The following is a 24060-nucleotide window of genomic DNA, read 5'->3' as shown; positions in this document are numbered from 1 at the left end:
TATTTTAGATGAAAAACTCTCGTAAATATAAGTTATACATTTTTTTAACTGTGATATTTTAGACTTTTAAGCTTAATATTTTTATTATTCCTATCGAGGCTTCATTTTTTTATAAATATCTGAGCCAGAGTATCTTTAAATCCGTAAATTTTGAAAAGGTTGCTTTGTATGAACTGTTACAGAATGGTCTGTGGAAGGGTAGCGACAGTTCTGGTTTCCCGACCAGAGTTGGTTCTCCAGATTTACTAACAAGCCCCTGTACTAACATACCCTAACACTGTCAAAATTGGGGAAATTAGATTGATGGTGACAAATTAAAAATATATATTGAGGTACACTGAGCGTAATTTTATTTATTTATTATCATATTATATAACATAAACAAAATTATAATTTATAAAAAGTTGCTTTGACTGCCTAACTAGGGTTATTTACCCCGTTCTAAGACAGTCAAAAAAATATAAAAAAACAGGAATCAATATATAGAAACAGTTATAAAGAAACAGGACAAAGTGAAAAACAATGTAAAAAATTGAGTAAAAACATGGTATAAAATGTAGTAAAAACAAAGTAAAAATTAAGTAAAAACATAGTAAAAATGTAGTAATTGAATGCAATAAATATAATTTTTAAATAACGGGTGGTTTAACATTCCTAAAGGAGTTAAACAAGAATGTGTAATGTCACCATGGTTGTTCAACATATACATCGATAACTGTATGAAAGAACTGAAAGATTTAAGAATGGGAGCTATAATGTGGGTATAATTGTTAGCTGTCTTCTGTATGCTGATGATGCTGTTCTTCTTGCTAGCAACAAAGAAGACCTGCAATTCTTGGTAACAAAAGTCTACGATGTATGCAAGAAAAGAGATTTGCTTATGAATGTTGATAAATCGAAAGTGATGGTATTTGAAAGGGATGAAAATATAACTCAATGTGAGATCAGTGTGAACGGAGATATTCTAAATCAGGTAGAAGAATTTTTGTACCTAGAAAGTATATTTATTAGAGATGGAATGACCGAGAAAGATATTGAGAGGAGGGTGAGTGCCGGGAACAGGGTGAACCGTGCACTGAAATCTACTTTGGCAAACAAATGTTTATCGCAGGAGACAAAACTAGCAGTTCACAATGGAGTTCTAGTGCCAACTCTAATGTATGGGAGCGAAGTATGGAATTGGAAAAATGATGATGAAAGTAGGTTATATGCTGTCGAAATGCGATCCCTCAGGCGAATGTGTGGTAAAACGATGTATGATAGGTGTACAAATGTCGAAATCCATGAACTGCTTGAGACTGGGATATGCACTATCGACAGAATCCAGAAAAGGGTGCTGCTTTGGTTTGGACATGTAGAGCGAATAGACAGCAAGAACGGATAAAATGATCTACGATGCAAATGTTGATGGATGCAGAAAACAAGGAAGATCGAAAAAGACATGGCACGATCAAGTCTTTCAAATACTTGAAGATGAACATGCTAAAAGTTGGAATGATCAGCGTGCGTGCATGAGAAGATGTATAAATGTAGAGGAAGCAGGGTCTGTATGCAAAGATATAGTGATATGGCGTTCTATCCTCTCTGTCTACCCCTACGGGCAAACGGCGTGGTTGTTTGTTTGTTAGTTTGTTTTTTAAATAACGCAAATCTTTTACTGATGTAGGATTCATAGTCCTTTATCGATGACACACGTACTAAAACGTTTCACCTGAAATAGTCTGATGACCGAAGAAAGCAATGTCAGCATTTTCTGTAGAATCTAATATCACATTTAATGCAACTCTATCAGTATTGGAAATATCATCGGGATCATCGGTCTGCAGTAAATTAACATCGTCCCTACCATGAAGAAATGAATTACAAAAGAACGTCGCCTATAAAGATACCTCAGGGCGTGGCAACGCCAGTTAGTCAGCCCATCAAGTTCAGTTCAGTCAGTCAGTCCAGCTCGACGACGTCACTTAGTTCCAGCATGTAGTTTAAGTGCAACCTCTTTTACCCATCATCGACGTAACACTCGTCCGACATAATTCATTATTTATTCGCCATGTAATAAATAACCATCAAACAGCAACCTCGTGTCTTGTTTCTCAATCTCTAACAATCTCCAACCAACTCTCAGCCACCTTTATTCCTACACAAATATTATTAATAAACGAAAAAAGTAATAAACCATAAAAGCATAAAATTTGTGAACAAGATTTTGAGTATATCCAAATTTTTGTTGACAGGAACTGGATTCTATCCCCTCGGAAGTTATTATGGCCACTTTAACTAGACAATGACAGGTCGTGGTGAATTGTGTAAACAGAATTCACCTTTTGTATTTGAAACAAATTTGTGATAGCGGACAGCAAATTAATTTCTCCAAACTGACAATGCTAGCTAATGGATGCAGCCAACAATTTACTAGAAAAAAATATGTACTCGGACCAGAGAAAATCAACATGTTATAACACTGACTAACCTAGTGTTCAGTCCTCTTCCTTGTCGGCAATCAGCTCACGCTATCAGGGAACTTGGTATTCAGCCACACTGCAGGTACAATTTAAAATTTTAAAATACACAATACACAATTTGTAGATATTAGTCGATATAATTTCACACAAACATATATCTTCAATTATGGAATAGAGAAATATCACATAGAACGAATACTGATAAAAGAATTTAAGGATTTAAGAAAGATAATTGTACGTTCAACAACAAAATGTATATTGTTAAGAAACGTTTTTATAAAAAACTTTTGAAATAAAATTGTTTAAAAACATGTCTCTACAAAAACGCGACATGTTTGATCTTGACAATAGTGAAGTCAAGGTTTGTGACGATATTCTATTTAAATTTGAACAGTCTCAAAGTTCAAAATTTAACTTATTCGTGACGTATTAGGGGCGTGGTCAATGCAATGAACGGTTTTCACGAGAATTTAAAATTACAAATTTAAAAAAAAAATATGCCACTAATACAAAAAAAAAACTTTTTTCATTCTACCGTATTTCAGAGTAAAAATTTAAAATTGTCAAAAAAAGCGATATTTTCCTAATACACAGAAATTTCTCGGAATTTCTCCAATGCAGTGCCCTATGCACCGCTAGGTGCGGAAAAGGAATTACGATGACGATGAAAATGTTTGACGACAAAGTAAATGCTTAGTATTAATAGTATGATAATTTTAAATTTTAGGTACCTATGCATCGTTTTTTATTATTGTGATTTTGTATCATGTAATAAACAATTAAAATAATATATCATAACAATATTTTGAGTTTGTCCAAATGTTTTGGTAAAAGACTAACAGATAGAAGAATGTAAATATTCAAATATTGGCAGAATGGTGAATGTTACACAGAGTGGCCACTTAAACCAGGTAATGACTGGTCATAAGCCCTGTAGATAGCTAAACTTCCGTATTCCTTTCTCTAAAATGTTTTTGTTAATAAATAAATTGACTTTCACCCTAAAATAAAAAGATTCTCCAAAACAATTTTAACAATGAAGGTTTTTGGGTTTTTTGTTCTGCGGAAACCTATTATATGGACTTTTTCTTTGAAAATCGGGAAAATAAATAATGGTCAATAATTAATTCAATTTACTTTAAATAAACCGAAATGTATTTAGTGTGTTTGAATGGAATGAGCATGAAAGGAATACAATACGTTTTTATGCTTGTTTATTTTTTGGTCTCTATTCATCCAAGTACTGCCTTGAGGCCAGTCCTATATTTTTTATTCAATGATTGACGAAAATATTGTTTTACAGAAGAATAAATTATTTTGTGAATATTTGTCATAAAAAATGGCTTCCGGAACAGCTAACGGCACCACTATACATTTAGCTTTCATAAACAAAATCAGGATTCGATTCCCACTTATTTTATTTTATTTCCTTTCACTTTCATTGAAGAGATTGCTTTGGCTCAAAAGCAATCTTTTGTCAAATTGTCGAAATAAGTATTTATTTAATCTGCTAGTCTTTAGCACTAACTATGCACACTCTTTCCTGTATCGTTCTTGTTCAAATTATTTTAATAATTTAACATGCCCATTAATTAAAAAAAAAAAAAACGACTCATTCTATCTGACTTCGATACACTTTCTCCCGGTTTTAACGGATGCACACGCTTACACGAACCTTAATACTTTCATACAAATACATTTATTTTATTTATTTATTTATACTTTAACATAGTTTGTATTCTTTTTTTATACAGAATAATGTTCCCTCACTGGTGTCCCGTGCCGAGGGAAACATTTTACAAAAATTTGAAACATGCCTAAGATAATAACATTAAACAAAGTTATGAAATATATTTAACAAAGTTAAAAAAAATAACAAAATAAGAACAATAAAAAAAACGTAATTAAACCAATTAACCTAATTATAATTACCATAATAAACAAAATAAAAAACAAAAATGTTCATAAAAAACAAAAATATTTATAAAAAACATAAACAATTTATATAGACATCCACAAATACACCTTCTTCATAAAAAAGTACCTAGGTGTTTAATTAAATTAAATATTTGAATAAAAATAATTTTTAGATTTTTGGAATTAAATCATAAACAAGTACCTAGATACCAACTGTGCCTAGGTACAAAGGTACTCATTATTATGCCTTTATTTTTTAATTTAAATTAATTAGTTAAAATTTATTATTAATATGATTACCTATGTTTGTTAATATTTTGATTATTTTGTTGTTATTTTTTTAGTTATTAAGTTCTATCTTCCTTCTAACTGTAAGTTTCTCTTTTCTGTTAAATAGGCGCTATCAGGTTTAAGTGGGTTTTTTTCTGTTAGTGCTTATTTCAATTTATCTTGAAATTTTGTTAGTTTAGTATATTTATTATTACAATTACTATTTGTTGTCTATTGTTTGTATCTATATTGTTATTCCTTTCTGTTTGTGTTATTCTTATGTTTATTGGAAATTAATGAAACTTGTTTTTGGCTGATTGTATCATCGGTTGGTAGAAGGCCCTAATAAAGGGGAAAAAAGGTACCTAGGTTCCAACTTATAAATTAACTTTTTTTTCCTTTTATCTGGACAGATTTTGTACACTTTCAAGATATAGTCATTTTTCTATTATTATAATTTATTTATTGACGGACTTATACAGTCCATTCCAACAATGGTACCTAGACATATTTTTTCGTACTAAATATACAGGTTCAAAAGAAATAAAATACAACTTAATAAAATTAAAGCTAGAACAAAAAAATCTCAAGACAAGATCTGATCGATTTTCATTCATTCTTTTCTTTTGGTTTCAAATCAAATGTCAAGATCACGTCAAAACCTGGCTGGGGGATTAAAACGACTAAATCGAGCATGCATTTAGTGTCATAATTTTAGAATGGTTAGGGTAAAACGCGGTCTGACTTTTTCCCATTAACACGTATTCCCGTATTTTCTCCATGGATTATGGCACTAGAGTAATTATTTTTGCATGATTTTGATTTTAGCACGACGAGGTCTCTTAACCAATCACATGAGAAGATAAAACAAAAAACTTACCCTTATTACGAATATATAAATAGCTCAAAAAAGTCCAATACAAACGTGTGTCCTTATTTACGAAAAAACATTTGTTCAACCAACTTATAGCAAGCAAGCCAATGTTTTCGGGTAGAACAATCGTTTTTATAAAATAATTAAATAATACAAGGACTTTTTACAGTCGATTTACACTGTTTAAAAAAAAAATTGTGTATCGGCTGCAGAAAGCAAACAGGGTTGAATCTAGTCCTTGTCTACAAGAACCCACACGAGAGGTAGTATCATACATGGTCAATATAGTGCAGGCAATTGGTAAAATAAACCAAAGTAGGGAACGAAATGCCGAACACTCCTCTAGTGGAACGGAAGGCCTGTTGACTACTGTCAACAAGCCAGCTTCTCTTGAAGAGTTTTAGTAGTTTCCTCTCCACATGAGCAAATTCTTAGATGTTCCGGATTGGCCTACATTCATATATCCTTTCTGATCCCAACAATTTGGATAAATTTAAAGAATTTAATTGCAAAATAATTGAAAAAAAGAAAACAAGACGTTTCGCGACCTGTGGGATAAACAGTAAGTATGAAGTTTTGGCGCCAAACTTGTACGCACTGTATATTAGAAGCGCAGTCGGCGTCATAACGGGTGACGTCAAAATGACGCGATGCCAACTGCGGGCCGTTTTGTATATGCTTATTTTTAAACCTGGAAATTATAAATGAAAACCTCCTTTGAATACATTGATATCATTAGAATTAAAAAAAAATATCATTAGAACCGTTAAAATCCGCTCTAAATTAATGTTATATTATCAACCCTTTTCCTGACTTGTGAAAATACCTTAGTTTTGAAGATAATAAAATTCAAAATAAATTATTGTCCAAGTTAAAAGTTTGAAAGATGAATATTATTTTTAATTAACTTAAACTTAAATTTCGGTTGGTTAGCCAAAGACGCTCAGAAAATTTAAACTTTATATTGGAATCAAATTCAAAACAATTCAAAACAACCAACTTTGAACAAAACAATATTAGCAGTAGAAGAACATTTTATATTTTCCATTGATTTATTTTTAACTAGCGGACCAGACAGACATTGTCCTGCCCGAACGTTGGCTTGCCACTTTAAGCTTGTTGAACAAACTTTTTTTCGTAAATAAGGACACACGTTATTTATTTTGGACTTTTTGGAGCTGTTTATATATTCGTAATAAGGGCTAGTTTTTTGCTTTACATCCTCAAGTGATTGGCTCAAAGGCCTCGTTGTGCTCAAACCAAAATTGTGCAAAAATCACTGCTCTAGTGCCACTGCAGAGAAAATACCGGAATTTGTGTTAATGAAGAAAAGTCAGACTGCGTTTTACCCTGAGCCCTCTAAAATTATGACACTCAACTGACGCCCAACGCTAATTTAGTCATTCTTTAACCCTCAGCCAGGTTTTAAAGTGACCTTGACATTTAATTCGAAACCAAAGTTAATGTAAAGAAAAATACCTGATTGTGTAGTTAAAACGTGCAAAAACTGTCCGGATAAAAGAAAAAAGTTATTTTATTGATAAATCGGTACCCAGATACTTGTGTATGATTGAATTTCAAAACTAAAATTATTAATATTCAGATAATGAATTAAGGTAGGTACTTGTTTATGGTTGAATTCTAAAACATCAATTTATTGTTTTGAAACATAAAATTCTTTTTGCAACTTTCAAACTCTGGTTTACTTACAAACAGTGGTGCATTTCGTGTAACAATCCGTTTTTTTTAATGTATCAAAAGTCGGATAAAATTATTAAAGCAATTCGAAAAATCCATTCAAAATAACTAAATAAGTAGAAATTAAGAAATTGTAAGGAAATTATTCAATTTAGCATCCATTAAAAATAATTGCTGATTGTAAACGTTTAAATAAAAATAAAAATTAATATTCAAAAAAACAACATCCTCAGAATGTTTCAATTTATGCATTTTAGGTGAATGCAACCCTGGAAAATCGATGAAATCACATAAATGATTCTAACTTTTTTTCTACTAAATTTATTTATTTATTTATTTATTTATTTATTTACGGACAAAGTCCATTATAAACATATTGAAGAGGTTATTTTTTGTTAACCTAGAGTAAATTTGAAAATATAGAAAAAAAACGCAAGTATCCAGCCATTTTTGAGCTCTTGCGAGACACAACACGGCGATTAATTTATATTTATATATATTTATATATATATATATATAGATAGATAGATCGATAGATAGATAGATAGAAGATAGATAAATAGATCGATAGATTTCAAACTATTGCCACGTAGCGGTTCTCATAATAATAATTAATTAATAATAATTAATTCGGTCACTTAAACTCGCGCACGGGAATTTGAGCCTTATTATCGTGGTATGAACGATAAATCTGGGTCATTTTCATCTGTTAAAATTAAGCGAATTGCTATCCCTGTAATTAAATTCCCGTAAGCTAAAACTTAAAGCCTCGTAAGCTCAAACTGAGGGAATGAATAGTCAAATATATGCACAAACTGAAAAAATTTGAGACATCAATTAAATAGTTTGAAAGATGACCCTTTTTACGTATTACTCTATTTTGCACGTACTATGCGGCGAGATTTAAATAATAATTATAAACGTTATTAAATATTTGTAAATAATTACTTATCGACTTTTCTATGTCTACCGATTTCAAAACATACCCGTCTCTTTAAAGTACCAATTAAGACAACATGCAAAACCCACTATACACCTTCACCATATTTGTTGCACAAAAATATAAATCCAACAAGTCAGGCATTTTGATAGGCAACGTTTACGTGCACTTATTAGGCTATTTTATATTTTGGGATAAATAGTAGAAAAAAAGAGGGAGGAGTTGAAGGGTGAGGCGTGAGTATAATAGGTAAAGAGTGGCCATTACGTTGAAACATTGTATAATGGGCTGTATTGAAATGTTATTTGATGATTGATCAAAGAAACATTATTTCTTAAAGCTTTTCTAATATAAATTATTTACTTTTAACCTTTTATTATTTGTATGTAAGATTTTAACTCATGTATCATTACTACATTATTAAAGTCATGATTAAAGTATTATTAATATTTAAAGCAATAACTTTGTGGTCAAACCTTTTAATAAATATTATTAAATATTTGTATATAACCACTTACCGACTTTTCTATGTCTACCGGTTTAGAGACGTACCCGTCTCTTCGTCAGGACACCAATCAAACCAACATGCAAACCAACATATAAATAACAATATTGGTAAATTACATAATTATTATATTATTATTATATGCTTAATAATAAAGAAAAAAATAGTTTATTAAATAATTCAGGTTTTTATCAATTAAAATGCAATTCTTGTCCTTCAGTTTACGTTGCAAGAACATTAAGAAATGTTGATATTCGTGATAAAGAACATATGAGGTGTCTTCACAATAATAATTTCCCTGAATTCGCAAATCACAGAATCAATTTAAATCACGACTTTAATAAAAATACAGGAGTAAATCTTACATACAAATAATAAAGGATTAAAAGTAAATAATATGGAATTATTTCACGTTAGGAAAGCATTAAAAAATAATGTTCCTTTGATCAATAATCAAACAAACTTCCAATATAGCCCTTTATACGATGTTCCACTGTAATGGTCACCCTATTAAACCTATTAAGCTTACCCCCTCCCTCCAACCCCTCTACTTTTTTCATTAATTCTCAAACAACAGAATATTTTCATAATTTAATCAGTGCATGTTTGTCCTATTCAGTGCATGTGCTTATGAAAATGCATGTCGTGTTGGTTATATATTTTTGGGCAACAACTATGGTGAAGGTGTATAGTGAGTTTGATTGGTGTCCTGACGAAGAGACGGGTTCGTCTTGAAACTGGTTGACATAGAAAAGTCAGTAAGCGGCTTTATATAAATATGTAATAACATTTATGTTTAAATTAATTGATCAATTCAGATAAATTCTTTTACACAAATATCAAAATTTCTTAATATCCTTCCAACGTTAAAAGTGGGACAAAAATTTCATTTTAATTGGTAAACACCGTAATTATTTAATAAACTATTTTCATCTTTATTACTAAGCAATAATTTACCAACATTGTTGCTTGTATAAAAAGCAGGTTTGACATTATTTTACATTTTTTATTATTTATTTGTAGATAAAGTATTTACTTAAAGAATTTTTCTTCATTTATTATCATTTTTACCATAAAAACAAACATTAATAATAAATAATAATTAATTTAAAGATAATTCTATCTACATTGGTTTGATTATTACAAAATTCACCTCTCAATTAATTTTTTTAATAAGTTGCGAGAGAGAATTCTTTCTATATTTGTTATTTATTACAATATTTATCTCTTAATATATTATTTAAAATGAGTTATGAGAATATTTTTCATCTACTTTAAATTTAATATTAGATTTTCGATTGTAATTCAGGGATATTTTTATTTGCTGACAAAATTAAAATAACTTCCAAGAATATTTTTAAAATGCCAAATGATTTGTGATCAATCAATTTTAGAGTAATAATTATACAGATGGTTATCGGTGGATTTACATAGTTGATAAAAGTACTGAATTTAAACCAAGTAAATTGACACAATTTTTTTACCATTTGTGTAATAGCAATATGATTTTTAGTAAGAATGATAATATTCGACATGAGTCTACCATACATTATTCTAAATTCTCAGTCAAAGTAGCAATGAAAGAGTTGGAATCGCGGTTTAAAAAAAAATGTTTTAGAACATTTTTTTGTTGAGCGAATGAGCGAAACCGACAGGAAGACCAGTGGTCTTTAAAATAGTTTTCGTATATGTGGAGGAGTGGTTTCAAAATTGATAAAAGTTTTTTTTTTCAATTAAACACTTTGTTATGAGACCAAAATAATTTCAAGCGGTCTATATAGTTTCGGAAAGCATAGATCTTTCAATCTAAGGGGGAAGTAATAAACCAAAAATACATAAAAAATTAATTAACTTTATCCCCATTTAGATACTTTTAATACAAACTTTTTGAAACACTGTAAAATGAAACATTTGTCAGTGTGTAATAAGTTTATGTTCCTTTAAATATGTTTATTTTATTATAATGTAAAAATTTTGAATTATATTATAAAAATCCCCCTCTTCCACTCCTCCACTCAATTTCCTCATCTTTAACCTATAACCTTCTTACGGGCTCTTTTTTTTCTCGTGTCTTTTATAATATATTATTTTTCTCTTTACTGTGTAACATGTTATCTCATTATATTTGTGAAAAACTTTTACTGGATCGATGTACTATTTTATTTTTTTTGTATTCTTACATAGCAACTGTTGTTTTCCATAATAAAAAAAAAAATTAAATACATAATTAAAAAAATTGTTCTAACTGGGGTAGAAGAAGCTAATGAAATTAAAATCAAGGATGATGGGGTGAAATCAAGCTTTCTTTGACTAGACACATTTATACAACATCTGAAAATTTTCGAAATGTTTCAATCACAAACATTAGGCAGAATGGTGAATGTTACGCATTGTGTATATTGGTAACTAAAACTGGCCAATAAATGATCAGCAGCACTGTTAACGTCCAGATCTCTACATTCCTCTACATACCCGAAACTATCGGTTTCCTATCGGTTTCACTCATACTTAATCGCAGTTCAATTACATTTATTACCATTTAAATTGAGTTTACCACTAATACTTTTATTGCCCCTTTCGCTGAGAGTTTTACAAGTTTTATGGGGGGCCTTTATCGGATATTATCATTCATATCCATGACCATATTGCAAACAAGAATGGTAGGAAAAACTGTATTTACTTGTACTACAATAGTCTATGTCCATTAGAGTAATTTTATAAATTTAATAACATAAGATTCGATTATATTTATCGTTTTTTAAAAATTTGCTTACTCCGATACCCTTCATATAAGTCACCAAAAGATAAGTTCCATAATCATGCATGTAACACCGCTTATTTAAAGGTTTTTTTTTTTTTAAATTTTATCAAGTCAGTGAAAAAATTGTTAGTGGGTAGGTACTATGTTTGACAATTTCAACACCAAGGGTAGTAATACCACTTCTTTTTATCTCAATTTAAATATCTGTCAATGTTGTTTCCTTCGTTTTCAGTTATTGTTATTCATTTAGATGCCTTCCAAGAGCTAAATTCTTTCACCAACAAGACACAGTAAAATGTCAGCAGTGGCCAATTATAATGTTAATTAACATTTTGTTTCAGGAGTTGGCAACCATTCATGGATTAACCATCACTGCACAGCACCAGTATTCTGACTACATTCCTCGTCACATCGCTGATATGGAGAGAATAGTAGAAGCTACGTTTTCTAGGACCAGGGGTAAGGAAAAAATATCTTTGCCACTTATTTCATGTAGATATAAATAAATAAAATATATTATTTCAGTACACAATACTAAATCAAATGATAAACGAGTATAGACCATGCGCGGTCCATCCATAAAACGCGTGGAACCATTGCTTCCCCTAATTTAGCCAACTAATGTTTATAATGTACCAGATTAAATTAATTAATTATCAGTCATACTACCAAACATTTAGATTACTATAAACAAATAAGGTTTTAATTATTTCATTAATAATTGCTATAAAATGGGGAGTTTCACTATCACCTAATATAAAATCAATACACTCCCCACGTGCATCCACTCTCCGGCGCTTCTGCGCCTGCTGACCAGCGCGTACTAGTTACTGGCTGATTTCGTACCATCGCAAGCAAAGAACCAAATAGATATTTCGCTTCCAGCACCGTACTAAACGCGCAATCCACGCGCAGGTGCGAACAAAAATTATAACTAATTTGTAGAAGAAATAGGCACAGCCCAATACATTATTTTTCGGACGTTTTTCATATAGTTGCCGCGCCGCACAACACTGATGCAATTGTGGTATTTTGGCATAATTAAACATAATATTGTAATCATTAATGCAATGTAATATGAACACAAAATGAAATGTTTAATTTAATTTAAACAATACATTCGTAAAAATGTTTATTTGCCGCAGGAAAAATGTGTATAATCTGCTACAATATACTTATTATTAAAATTGTTTTTTGCTTTCAAATAATGGTATTTTTTTAAGGTATTCTTCTAACTAACAGTACATAAAATGTTTGATTACTAAGTTAATGCTTTAAAGACAAGGCTGAAATAAATAAAAAAAACTCATTACAATATTTCTTAGTCCCTGGACTGACACCGGAAGCATGTAACATACGTTCGAGAAACGTTACATTATTATACTAGCACAAAGCCCTATGCACCATTAATTGTGGACGAAGATAAGGATATAATTTTTCTCGACAAAATTTCGAAAATATTCAAATAGTTGGAGACAAAGACTGGATTCCACCCCCTGAGAAGTTATAAAGATGAATATAATATATATTGTGGTCCGGTTCGATTCCCGACATGGTTGAAATAAAATATTTATTTAAATTGGTGTTTTTACACTAGAATATTTCATAGTCCCTGGACCGGTACCTAAAGCGTAAGACTGATCATCTTACCTTCATGTAACCAAAAATGATCAAGATACGCTTCGATTGGTGTACCGATGCAGTACCCTATACACCATTAGGTGCGGAAAGAGAATTATAATGATGATTATTTTGTGAAAATAAAATATTAAAAATATAAAAAAGAAACAAAACATCTGTGAATAAAAAAAACAGTTAGGATAAAAGGGTTTATAGAGGTCTAGACTTATAGCCTGTCATTGGCTGATTTAAGATGCTACTTTACACACTGTGTAACATTTTGCTATTTAACTTTCAAAAGATCGACAGATGGAATAATTGAAGGAAAATAGATATTCAAATAAAGGCAGAACGGTGAATGGTACACAGTGTGTGAAAGGGCCACATAAATCAGCCAATGATAAGTCGATAATGGTTCAGAATTAGTAAAAAAGTTCTCGCACGCATTGGTCCAATAAATTATTATATTGTGTTACCAAAATAATTAAAGAGAGAAATTCCTGCAAAAAAACTGCTTTTGCAGTTTGGCGGGAATTATATAATTGTTCAAAAGAATGCTTTTGTAAAAAAAATTCTATAAAAAAAAATAATAGAAAAAAAAAACCATTCATTTAATCCGAAACACAAAATGTATGTGTACAAATCTAATTTTAACTAAATTATGTCAAACTCTCGATTGTGTTCATTTCATCTATGTATATGCAAGTACGTACTTAAATCTAGCAACAGAAAAGCAAAGCCGTGTTTTATTTTATTTGGGAAATCAACAGTTCTACATACATATTATTAGTAAACAAACAGATATAGTTTATAAACTCAGAACTAATAACAGATTTCCACATAGTATACAAAGTTAGTAAAGAAAATATTACAAATCAAATAAATACATACAATTTATACATATAAAAATGTTATTTACATGTACTCAATAATCAAGGATTTTTTAAATATTTATTTTAAGAACATTAAGTTACTGTAAATTGGGCGGGATAAGGACAAAAATGCTTGAAGAGAGGATAAGGAGGGGAGGGGAGCTGTACATATTTATTATTATAATGTCTACTAAGTTACATAGTACATTTTTAGTGTAAATTTTAAATCAGACAGAGTGATGTTCGTATAATCTATATTTTTAAATTTTGTATTGTACATTGAAAAAGTCCAACGAAAAAAAGCATTTTTAACATACGATGTTTTACTTATTGGTACATGAAACAGGTGGTACCGTCTACTAATCCTGTTCAGCACTTATGTACCCATATAAAATATGTACGCACAAAAAGTGTAAAATAAATAAATAACATTGAGTTTTAATTTAAGATTTTTTTCCCTTCATAAATGTTTTTTCTCACTTCATATTTTTTACTGCCTTATATGAAATTAAATACAAACAACTTTAGTAAGTGTAAAATTTTCATTGATGAAAACAAGTAGGTCTTCGCTAGTATATAATTGTGTATTTTTGGAATTTCCGCCTGAACGATTTCCCTTAACATTCTTTTTCATTGAATGGAATCAGTCTGCTGTACTTTTACCGAAGTAGGAAATAGCCTGTCATATAATTTCCCTGCATACAATAAAATTCCGCCCTAAATTCTCCGAATTGAAAATTAGCACTCGGGGGGTGTTTGCTGAAACTTGAAACATGGAAAAATACAAGGCACCTGACATTTTTTTGCGCGTTTCAACTTACATATAAAATATAAAATACTTATAAGCTTCAAACAAATTATAGCGAACTTCCGACAAAAAGCTTAACAATTTGAAATAAATTAAATTATTGATTTGAGCTCATATTACACAGAACTTAATTTAATATTCCCTGAGAAATTTTGCGAAATAAAACTCATTTAGGAACAGGCAAATTACATTTCAAAAAAATGTTGCCGTATACACTTTCATTTACAACTATTACGTAAAAAAACACAATAACATTTTGAAATTAAACAATCTTTCAAATAAACTAATTAGATTTACATACTAAAGCAGAGATAAATAACATTTTAAAGAGAATATAAAAATGAAGGCATCTGCAGTTCTACAGAGGTTATGACCTGTCATAGGCTTGTTTAAGTGCCCACTTTTTTAAAATGATTTTTTTTATTTTATTGGAAATCCAGCAGACATTTATAAATTTAACAAATTACAACAGGGATGGAAATTACCTTAAATAAGGGAACATGGAAGTCTAGGCATTTACAAGGCTTATGACCTGTCATTGGCTGGTTTAAGCGGCCACTTTACACACTGTGTAACATTCACCATTTTGCCTATGTTTGAACATCCATATTATATTTCTTCCATTTGTTGATTTTAGTGAAGTTAAAGAGCTGTAACCTTTATTGTTGTGAAGAGATTCATCTGACTGAATTATTTCACATACTATTCAACGCCTGAATACAATTTTTCTATTTTTAAACTTCTTTTTGGATCAGTTGGTTTCATTACAATATTTGAGTTTGTCCAAATGTTTGTAGACAAAGTCTGGATTTCACCCCCTCGGGAGTCATTAAGATTAACAATTACAACAGGGATAGAGAATACCTCAAATGAGGGAATATGGAAGTCTAGGCATTTACAGGGCTCATGACCTGTCATTGGCTGGTTTAAGTGGCCACATTACACACTGTGTAACATTCACCATTTTGCCTATGTTTGAAAATGTACATTTCTTCAATTCTTCCTTTGTTGATTTTAGTGAAGTTAAAGAGCTGAAACCTTTATTGTTGTGAAGAGATTCATCTGACTGAATTACTTCACATACTAGTCAACGCCTGACAACAATTTTTAAACTTCTTCTTGGACCCGTTGGTTTCATTACAATATTTGAGTTTGTCCAAATGTTTGTAGACAAAAGACTGGATCAACTAATAAATTTAATATATTATTAAAAATATATTTACTTTTGAATATTGGTCACACAGTTGCAACAAACTAAACAAACAAACAAAAACCATCACGTCACGGCAGAGAAAATAGAACGCCCCATCACTCTATCTTTACATACAGATCTCGCTTCTTCTACATTCATACATCTTCTCATGCACGCGCGCCGATTTTTCCGACTTTTGACATATCCATCTTCAAGTATTTGTTGGATTTGGTCATGCCATGTCTTTCTCGGTCTACCTCTATTTCTGCATCATTCAACATTTGCATTGTAAATATTCTTAGCCGTTCTTTCGCTGTCCATTCGCTCTACATGTCCAAACCAGCGCAGAGCTCCTTTCTTGATTTTGTCGATAATGCTTGTCTCAGTCTTACATAAGGTACGGATCTCAACATTTGTGCATCTATCTTACATAGTTTTACCACACATTCGCCTGAGAGATCGCATTTCAACAGCATTCGGCCTACTTTCATCCCTGTTTTTCCAAGTCCATACCTCGCTCCCATACATCAGGGTCGGGACCAGGACTCCGTTGTGGACTGCTAATTTTGCCTCTTGCGACAAACATTTATTTGCCAAGGTTGTTTTAAGTGCTCCGTTCACTCTGTTCCCAGCACTCACCCTCCTTTCAATATCTTTCACGGTCATTCCATCCTTCGTAAACATACTTCCCAGATACACAATTCCTCTACTTGTTTTAGTATAACTCCATTCACAGTGATTTCACATTTAGTCATACTTTCATTTCTCACAGTTGCACATTATAATATATGATACAACTATAATTGACCACACAGTGTACATTTATTACGTACCTACATACAGAACTGCACATAACCTGCATATTATAGGCTGCGGATTCAAGGCGCAACAGCATAACTTGTTTTTTTTTTTTAAATTTCATTTTTAAAGGAAGTTAAAGATATGTTATTAATATCAACACAATTTAACTTCTGACTACACATATTGCAGGTTCTATTTATAAATGAATTTTGAAAACATTTAGTTTAACATTAAAAAATTTGAAATAGAGATTACTTCACCGGCTGGTTCAAGTAGAATAAAAATTGTAAAATATTTTCAGGCGTTGCCTAGTATGTGGGTGAAAGACGGGTAAGCTACTTTCTTCGTTTTCGCATATTCGCTATCAATTAAAAAAGAAAAACTTGTTTACCGTCAATTTAATATTTCTTTTCAATCTAACAGCGAAATTACCAAAACGTAGAAACTTTAAAAGCTTTCATTGTACCCCTCACTGGGTAGTGTCAATTTGTAATCAATCAAATACGCATGGTCGGTACAATCACCTTATTCATGTATCCCTGTATGACAGTGAAGGAATACGGTGTTATTTCTAAATTAGGATAGCGGCCGCACTTCCCGGATTCCGCTTTGAACGTTGCAATACAAACAAAATAAATAACTACACAATATCCTCATTCATCTAGGAAACATTCACAGAATTTCCTCGATTCAACACACACTCTAAAAATAAACGAAAAACAGCTCGCAAATGTTGTGCAATGTGTAAAGTGATCACTTAAACCAGTCCGTAGTTATTTTTATTTATTTATTGAAATCTACAATCATTTTCACAATAATACGATTATAATATAAAAATACTTAATACTAGACAAAAAATTATTTCAAACTTATAATTAATAATATGCGTTATGTGCCATGGTTAAAGTTATATTATTCAAGAACAGAATTTAGAAAACAACAAATTTAATCAATAATGATTTGAGTTTGTCCAAATTTTTGTGATGTAAAATTTACTCAGCCAGCACTCAATTAAAATTAAAATAACATCATAACAAACTTGTAACTACAATATTTGAGTTTGTCCAAATGTTTGTAGACAAAAGACTGGATTTCACATCCTCGGGAGTCGTTAAGATTAACAAATTACAACAAGGATGGAGAATACCTTAAATATCGGAATATGGAATATGAATCCATCCCTGTTGTAATTTGTTAATCTTAACGATTCCCGAGGGGGTGAAATCCAGTCTTTTGTCTTCAAACATTTGAACAAACTCTAATATTGTAATGAAATCAACTGGTCCAAGAAGAAGTTTAAAAATTGGAAAATTTTTGTCAGGCGTTGCCTAGTATGTGAAATAATTCAGTCAGGTGAATCTCTTCACAACAATAAAGGTTTCAGCTCTTTAACTTCACTAAAATCAACAAATGGAAGAATTCAAGTAATATGGATGTTCAAACATAGGCAAAATGGTGAATGTTACACAGTGTGTAAAGTGGCCTCTTAAACCAGCCATTGACAGGTCATAAGCCCTGTAAATGCCTAGACTTATTTATTTCCTTCTTTAAGGTATTCTCCATCCCTGTTGTAATTTGTTAAACTTGTAACTTTTCTAGCATAATAATAATATATAAGTAAAAATAAATTGCAGAGTCATCTGCAGGCAATTACTAGTACTTAATTTAACTCGGAAGAGTCTTAACTACATAAAATAAAGTAATCTGCTAATTAAAATACTTAACTTCCATATCAATTCATAGATGGCGCTCCAACTCGCTTGTGAATGGTTTCTCGTTTAGCAACATATATACAAAAATCAAAAATGTTACCTGTGTGGATATTCGCTAATAAGCGGAAAGGGGAATGTTGTAGTACCTACTTAAAGTGGCCACTTAACCCAACCAATGACAGGTCATAAGCCCTGTAATCGCTCGAATATCCATAATCCTGAATTTGAAAAAATTCTACCTCATCTCTGTAGGGAAAAATATAATAATAAATTCATCATGGTTTTTATTGATTGACCTTATGTTCTGTTGCAGTATTTTTTGTCATTGATGATTTTGTTTTCGATGTTTTCGATTAATTCAGCCATAATAAGAATTTAACTTTCGTGGTACAGAATAATTTTTATTTTAGAGCCTCGTGAGATCATTTTCGTGTTTAATACGTGTTATATTTAATGAGTAAAGTTATATTAACGATAATATAAACCTTAACCTGAGACAACGAATGGTCAAATGTTATTAATGGTCTGTCTTACTGTACGGTGTAGACGCGTGGGCTCTAAAAGTTAATATCATAAACCGCCTTGAAGCATTTGAAATGTGGATCCACCGTAGAATGTTTAGAATAGCTTAAACCAATATGATAACCAACAATGAAGTATTAAGTAGAGCCAATACTAATAGAGAACTATTCACCACCGTTAAGCTCCGTAAGATTTCATATTTTGGCCATGTGTTGAGAGGTGATAAATATGCCATACTTCAGCTTGTCATGAAGAGGAAGATCGAGGGACGTAGAGGGGTCGGAAGAAAAGAGCTTTCCTGGCTGCGAAACATCCGAGCACGGACCAGGATTAGAACTGTGAAGGAGCTGTTTTGCACTGCTCACTCAGGATAGAGAAACTTTCTCCCAAGTGATCGTCAACGTCGGGGGGACCCGACATGACACGTGAATAAAATGAAGAAAGTTATATTTAAGCTCGTTTACTTTGTTTTGACCCTCTGTGTTCAAACGAATAAAAAGTTGCATATCAAAATTCATCACTACCTCTACTAATATATGTATTACAATATTTCTACACCCACATAATGTTGCGCAAATCAAATCTTATGCATACAAAACGTCCTTTCAAATCAACAGTACATTTAAAATTGTTTTTCCTACGGTACTTCACATGACCATGGGAGAAAAGTTTATTTTAATACATAGAATCCATTTTAAGCAAAAAAGGGGTTGATTATAATTATATTCAATATCAAACTAGTTACCATGACAGTGGGCGAACTTTCTAAAGCATAGTTACATTTTTTTTTTAAATATTATTTATGATAATTGTGTTAGCTTTCTGGTCTCATAAAACTTGAATGGAGAACATTACGAGTAAATTTGATTTATTTTAGTTTGTAAATTACGCATGTTAATTAGCATCCCACACGTGTCAACCGCTTTCTTTGAAGCTGAAAACTGGGAATTATTACACATGACTGACAGTTTACTTTTTCCACTCATTCCAATAATGTAAAAAACTTATCCTTAGAAATATTATTCTTCACAATATTATACTATTTAGAACGTTATTCTGCTTGAACTTAGGTGTTTTTAGCATGTTATTTTATTTTTATTTATTTACAAAATAACAACATCTTTAACACCACATGCATATACAGGGTGTTCCTTAAACCCTGTCACATTCAAAACCACGATGATCAGTATGAGCAAGAAGACATATTGGCTCATTAAAATAAATTTTTAGAACGAATAGAATTTACAAAAATAAAATATTTAAAAAAAACAAATGGTTGCTTACTTCTGCAAGGAAGAAGCGAGGAGAGGGGGAAGTCTCATACACCGTCAACCACATGTCCACGCCCCCCTTGCTTCTCTCCTGCAGAAGTAAGCAACCATTTGCTTATTTTTTTTTTTTAATTCTGCGTTTTAAATATGTTTTTTTGATATGCCAATATGTCTTCTTGCCCATACTGATCATCGTGGTTTCGGATGTGACAGGGTTCAAAGAACACCTGTTTAATATAAAAACAATCGATACTTATAGCACTCGCTTTTTCCCTATAATTTTTTTTTCGCAAATTGTTGTCCTTTTCTTACGAGATAGTTACGTATAAACAACTCCTCTAACATATGGTATAGGTTTGTATATTCGGCCGCAATCCAATGCGATGCCCTCCAGCCACCCGCGCTTACCTCAGGCCCCGCGAGACCCCTAAATTTCTCATCCCCCTCTTGACTTTGTCCTTTATAAGGTGGATTTCTAGCCCCAGAAGTCAGAGTATTCCGGGTCGTCCTCTAACCTTTCTGCTTACCTAACTTCTTGGTACTTTTTGGTAAGGACACCCACTCAGGACTCTCCTAGCAAACCAGCTTGCTTTTCTTTTCTGGAACTCTTTGGTACTAGGCTATGCCTTGGCTCTCATCCCGTACAGTCATATTATACTGTCAACCCTTGCTTACCTAGTTGCTTGCCTTGTTTGGCACCTCCGGGTTCTTTGGTCAGACATATAATTTGATTTATCGAGATCTTGTACAATCATATTATACTGTCAACCCTTGCTAACCTAGTTGCTTGCCTTATTTGGCTCATCCGGGTTCTTTGGTCAGACATATAATTTGATTAATCGAGATCCTAGTAATTGATCCCGAGTACCTAGTCAGTGAAGTGCGAATGCTGGCTGTTCGGCCCTTTCGCTAACTTCTGAATACGGTGCGAGACATCATATTACTAGGAAGAGCTAGTTCGGTTGTCCGAGGCACACACGTGTTTTGGCCACCCGGAACCCGAGATCACCCCCTGTTGTGAATAACAATTCCGCTGCCTCTCAATCTGTAAAATCGGTGCTTGTCAACCCGTGTAACCAACGATATTGTATAAAGTTAATTTCCTAGTGCTTGTACTGTGTGTAAAGTATTAACTGAATTAATAAATATCTTTGAAATATAACCAGACGTGTTATAAACTTAAATTGTAGGGAAAAATTTTATACATTTTCCGCGGTAAATTATTAAAATTGTTAATTTTATTTATTTATTTATTTATTAATAACATTTCACATACATTTTTACGGGACAGAAATACAGTTTAAAGTGACACAATCAGGAACGACCCATACCTGTAAACTTACCCCGACTCGCTAGAAAATCCGCGTGGAGTCGAGTATACTGGCGTATATTCGCATATACACATTCATATTATATTTTATACGTACATATTTAGTTCATACATATCATTAACACTTTAAACATGAAACCACTTATTACATTTTACATTTATAAATACATATTGGTCGTTCACCAGTTATCCCACATTCTATCGCAGTAATCCATTCCCTTTCGAGAAAACCAATTACTCACACCAGATTTAAATTTCGAAAATGACTCAGACTCCTTTGTCACCTGATCCAGTACATTAAAAATCCTTGGACCTACCACAAAAAAGGCCTCTTAGCTAAAGTTGTTTTACTCTTTAGTACGTAGTAATTCACGTTAGAGGAATATCTTGTTACAATTGTTGTTATTTGTTTACTAGTGGTCCGAAAGTTGATCAGACATGACTTAAGTAAATTAGTCTAATTGAAAGGACTTTGGCTTCTTTGAACAATAAATCAGATGAAAAGATCGGAGGATATTTATGTTTTTTTAAGAACTGTTTTTTTAGTTATCATGAACGGTCTATAGATTGCCTGAACACAACCACCCCATCCTATTATACCACATTTTGCCACTGATCGGACGAGTGCAAAATACACAGAACGAAGATTACTGAGGTCTAACACATTTTTTAAGTTGTAGAATACATAATATATATTAGTTTTCTTAATTGGCTTCATGACAATGTATACCCAGTAATAAAGTAAAATTAAAAATGTATTTTTTCAGGATGCCGTTAATTAAAACATATTTTGATATGGGTTTACATCAAAACCTTATGATTTTAACAAAACAATAGCAATTTTTAGTAATAATATTAATTGAACTTAAATAAAATTTACATTTAGTGGATAAAGAATCAGAAAAAAAAGAAAATTTTAAACGGGTTGTGGTTCCGAGACTAGCGTCTCAGACTCACGAATTAGAAGTCAGAGTTTCAAATCGCAGTTTCAAGTAAATTATAAGAACGCAAATATTTATTTTTTCTTAAAAAAAAAAAAAAGAAAAACCATTCATTTGTTCGATCTTTAGTTATAGTTTAAAATCGAAATTAATTGTAACAGTTTTAAAAACAGAATATTAAAAAAAAAAACTTTTTCAAAACTTTTTCTTTCGATTTTAACTATTACTCATTATTAAACCCGACCATATATTTTTTATTAAGTTATGGAAATTAATAATAATTTATTATAACAAAATAGAAAAAACAAAAAAAAATAGTAAAATATATTTTTGTAAAACGTAAAGTGGCCACTTAACCCAGCCAATGACAGGTCATAAGCCCTGTAAACGCTCGAATATCCATAATCCTGAATTTGAAAAAAATTCTACCTCATCTCTGTAGGGATATTAATAAAAAATATTTTTAACTAAACATAATTATTTATCACAAACATATAAGCCCCCATCAACGTCCATAACAAATCTTTTATATTTAGTATAGGAGAGATAAAAAATGTCTGCGTGACCGGAGAGAATGGTATTATAATAATGACACGCTCCGTAGGAAAATCATTCTTTCTCGAGTTCGTCCTGGATATGTGCGAATTGAACGTGATTCCTTAATTAATTAAATTCAAATATCTGATAAAAAAAATAACTCGTCATGTTTTGTTACAGTGTACGTATTCCTGGGAGAGCATATTGCGCTGGTGGACTTCGTATCTTGTCTGCAGCGGAGACGACTCCTCGACCACGGAGAATACATCGTTATCTCAGTGGATGACCAGATATACGACCCTCAACGAAGGCATGATATTGTGCAGAGAGGTGAGAAATATATTAGTTCTCAAGTCTTTGTTTTTATTTTGTATTTATTTATCGATCGTCTAGTTCAGTGGTCAACAAACTCATTAGTTAAAAGAGCCAAAGATCAGCATTACGACGATTAAGATTTCTTTTGAGAATCAAATTTCATTTCATTAAACTGTTTCCTTTTCAAAGCCAACAAACCTTATTACGCAGTGAAGATCTTTGTATTTACTCTTTGTTATTGAGTAAACATTCTTTAAATTAGTGATGTAAAGGAGATTTAACAACAGTGTTGACAATCTTGATCACCAAATTCAAAATAATGATGCAATAGTAAAAAAGCATCTTGTGATTATTTTTTGATTCGAAAATAGAAAAAAACCATTCTTACTTCGGCCATAATTTGAGCTCCATATGTTGAAATTCAAATAATTTCATCAAGTTATATGATGCTTCTTCGTGCATTCAATTACAGTATTTGGAATATCATCAATAATTGAACGTAGTTATGCAGAAAGCAGCCAGTCCACAATTTCGGAAAAATTATATATTGATGTTATCGCGTGCAGTAAGGTCGATTCTATCTTTTGTTAAAAACAGCCAGACCGCTTTCATACAAAAAACTGTATTAATCACCTTCGGAAAAAGATGTCGATCACAAAAACGGCATTTCTCAATTCGCAGAAAACACCCACAAAACTAGAAAAATCTTATA

General features: G+C 31.5%; 1 protein-coding gene across 1 annotated transcript in view; it reads left to right on the top strand.

Moving 5' to 3' along the window:
• LOC148271826 (guanylate cyclase 32E-like) overlaps positions 1-23363 on the top strand; it is a gene marked incomplete at its 3' end in the record, with an annotated part of 72788 nt that extends 49425 nt beyond the window's left edge. Inside the window, exons 3-4 of the mRNA XM_088240883.1 lie at positions 11769-11886; positions 23214-23363. Of these exons, the coding sequence (XP_088097009.1) occupies positions 11769-11886; positions 23214-23363 (268 nt within the window). The remainder of the gene's footprint in view (positions 1-11768; positions 11887-23213) is intronic.
• Between the last annotated feature and the right edge of the window lie 697 nt (positions 23364-24060).

Source organism: Micrasema longulum, unplaced genomic scaffold (genome assembly GCF_059751315.1).
Source record: "Micrasema longulum isolate JH-2025_06_02 unplaced genomic scaffold, ASM5975131v1 h1tg002635l, whole genome shotgun sequence".
Classification (NCBI taxonomy): Eukaryota; Metazoa; Arthropoda; class Insecta; order Trichoptera; family Brachycentridae; genus Micrasema; species Micrasema longulum.
The sequence above is the reverse complement of the archived record's forward strand: the minus strand, read 5'-3'. Positions and strand labels throughout refer to the sequence as shown.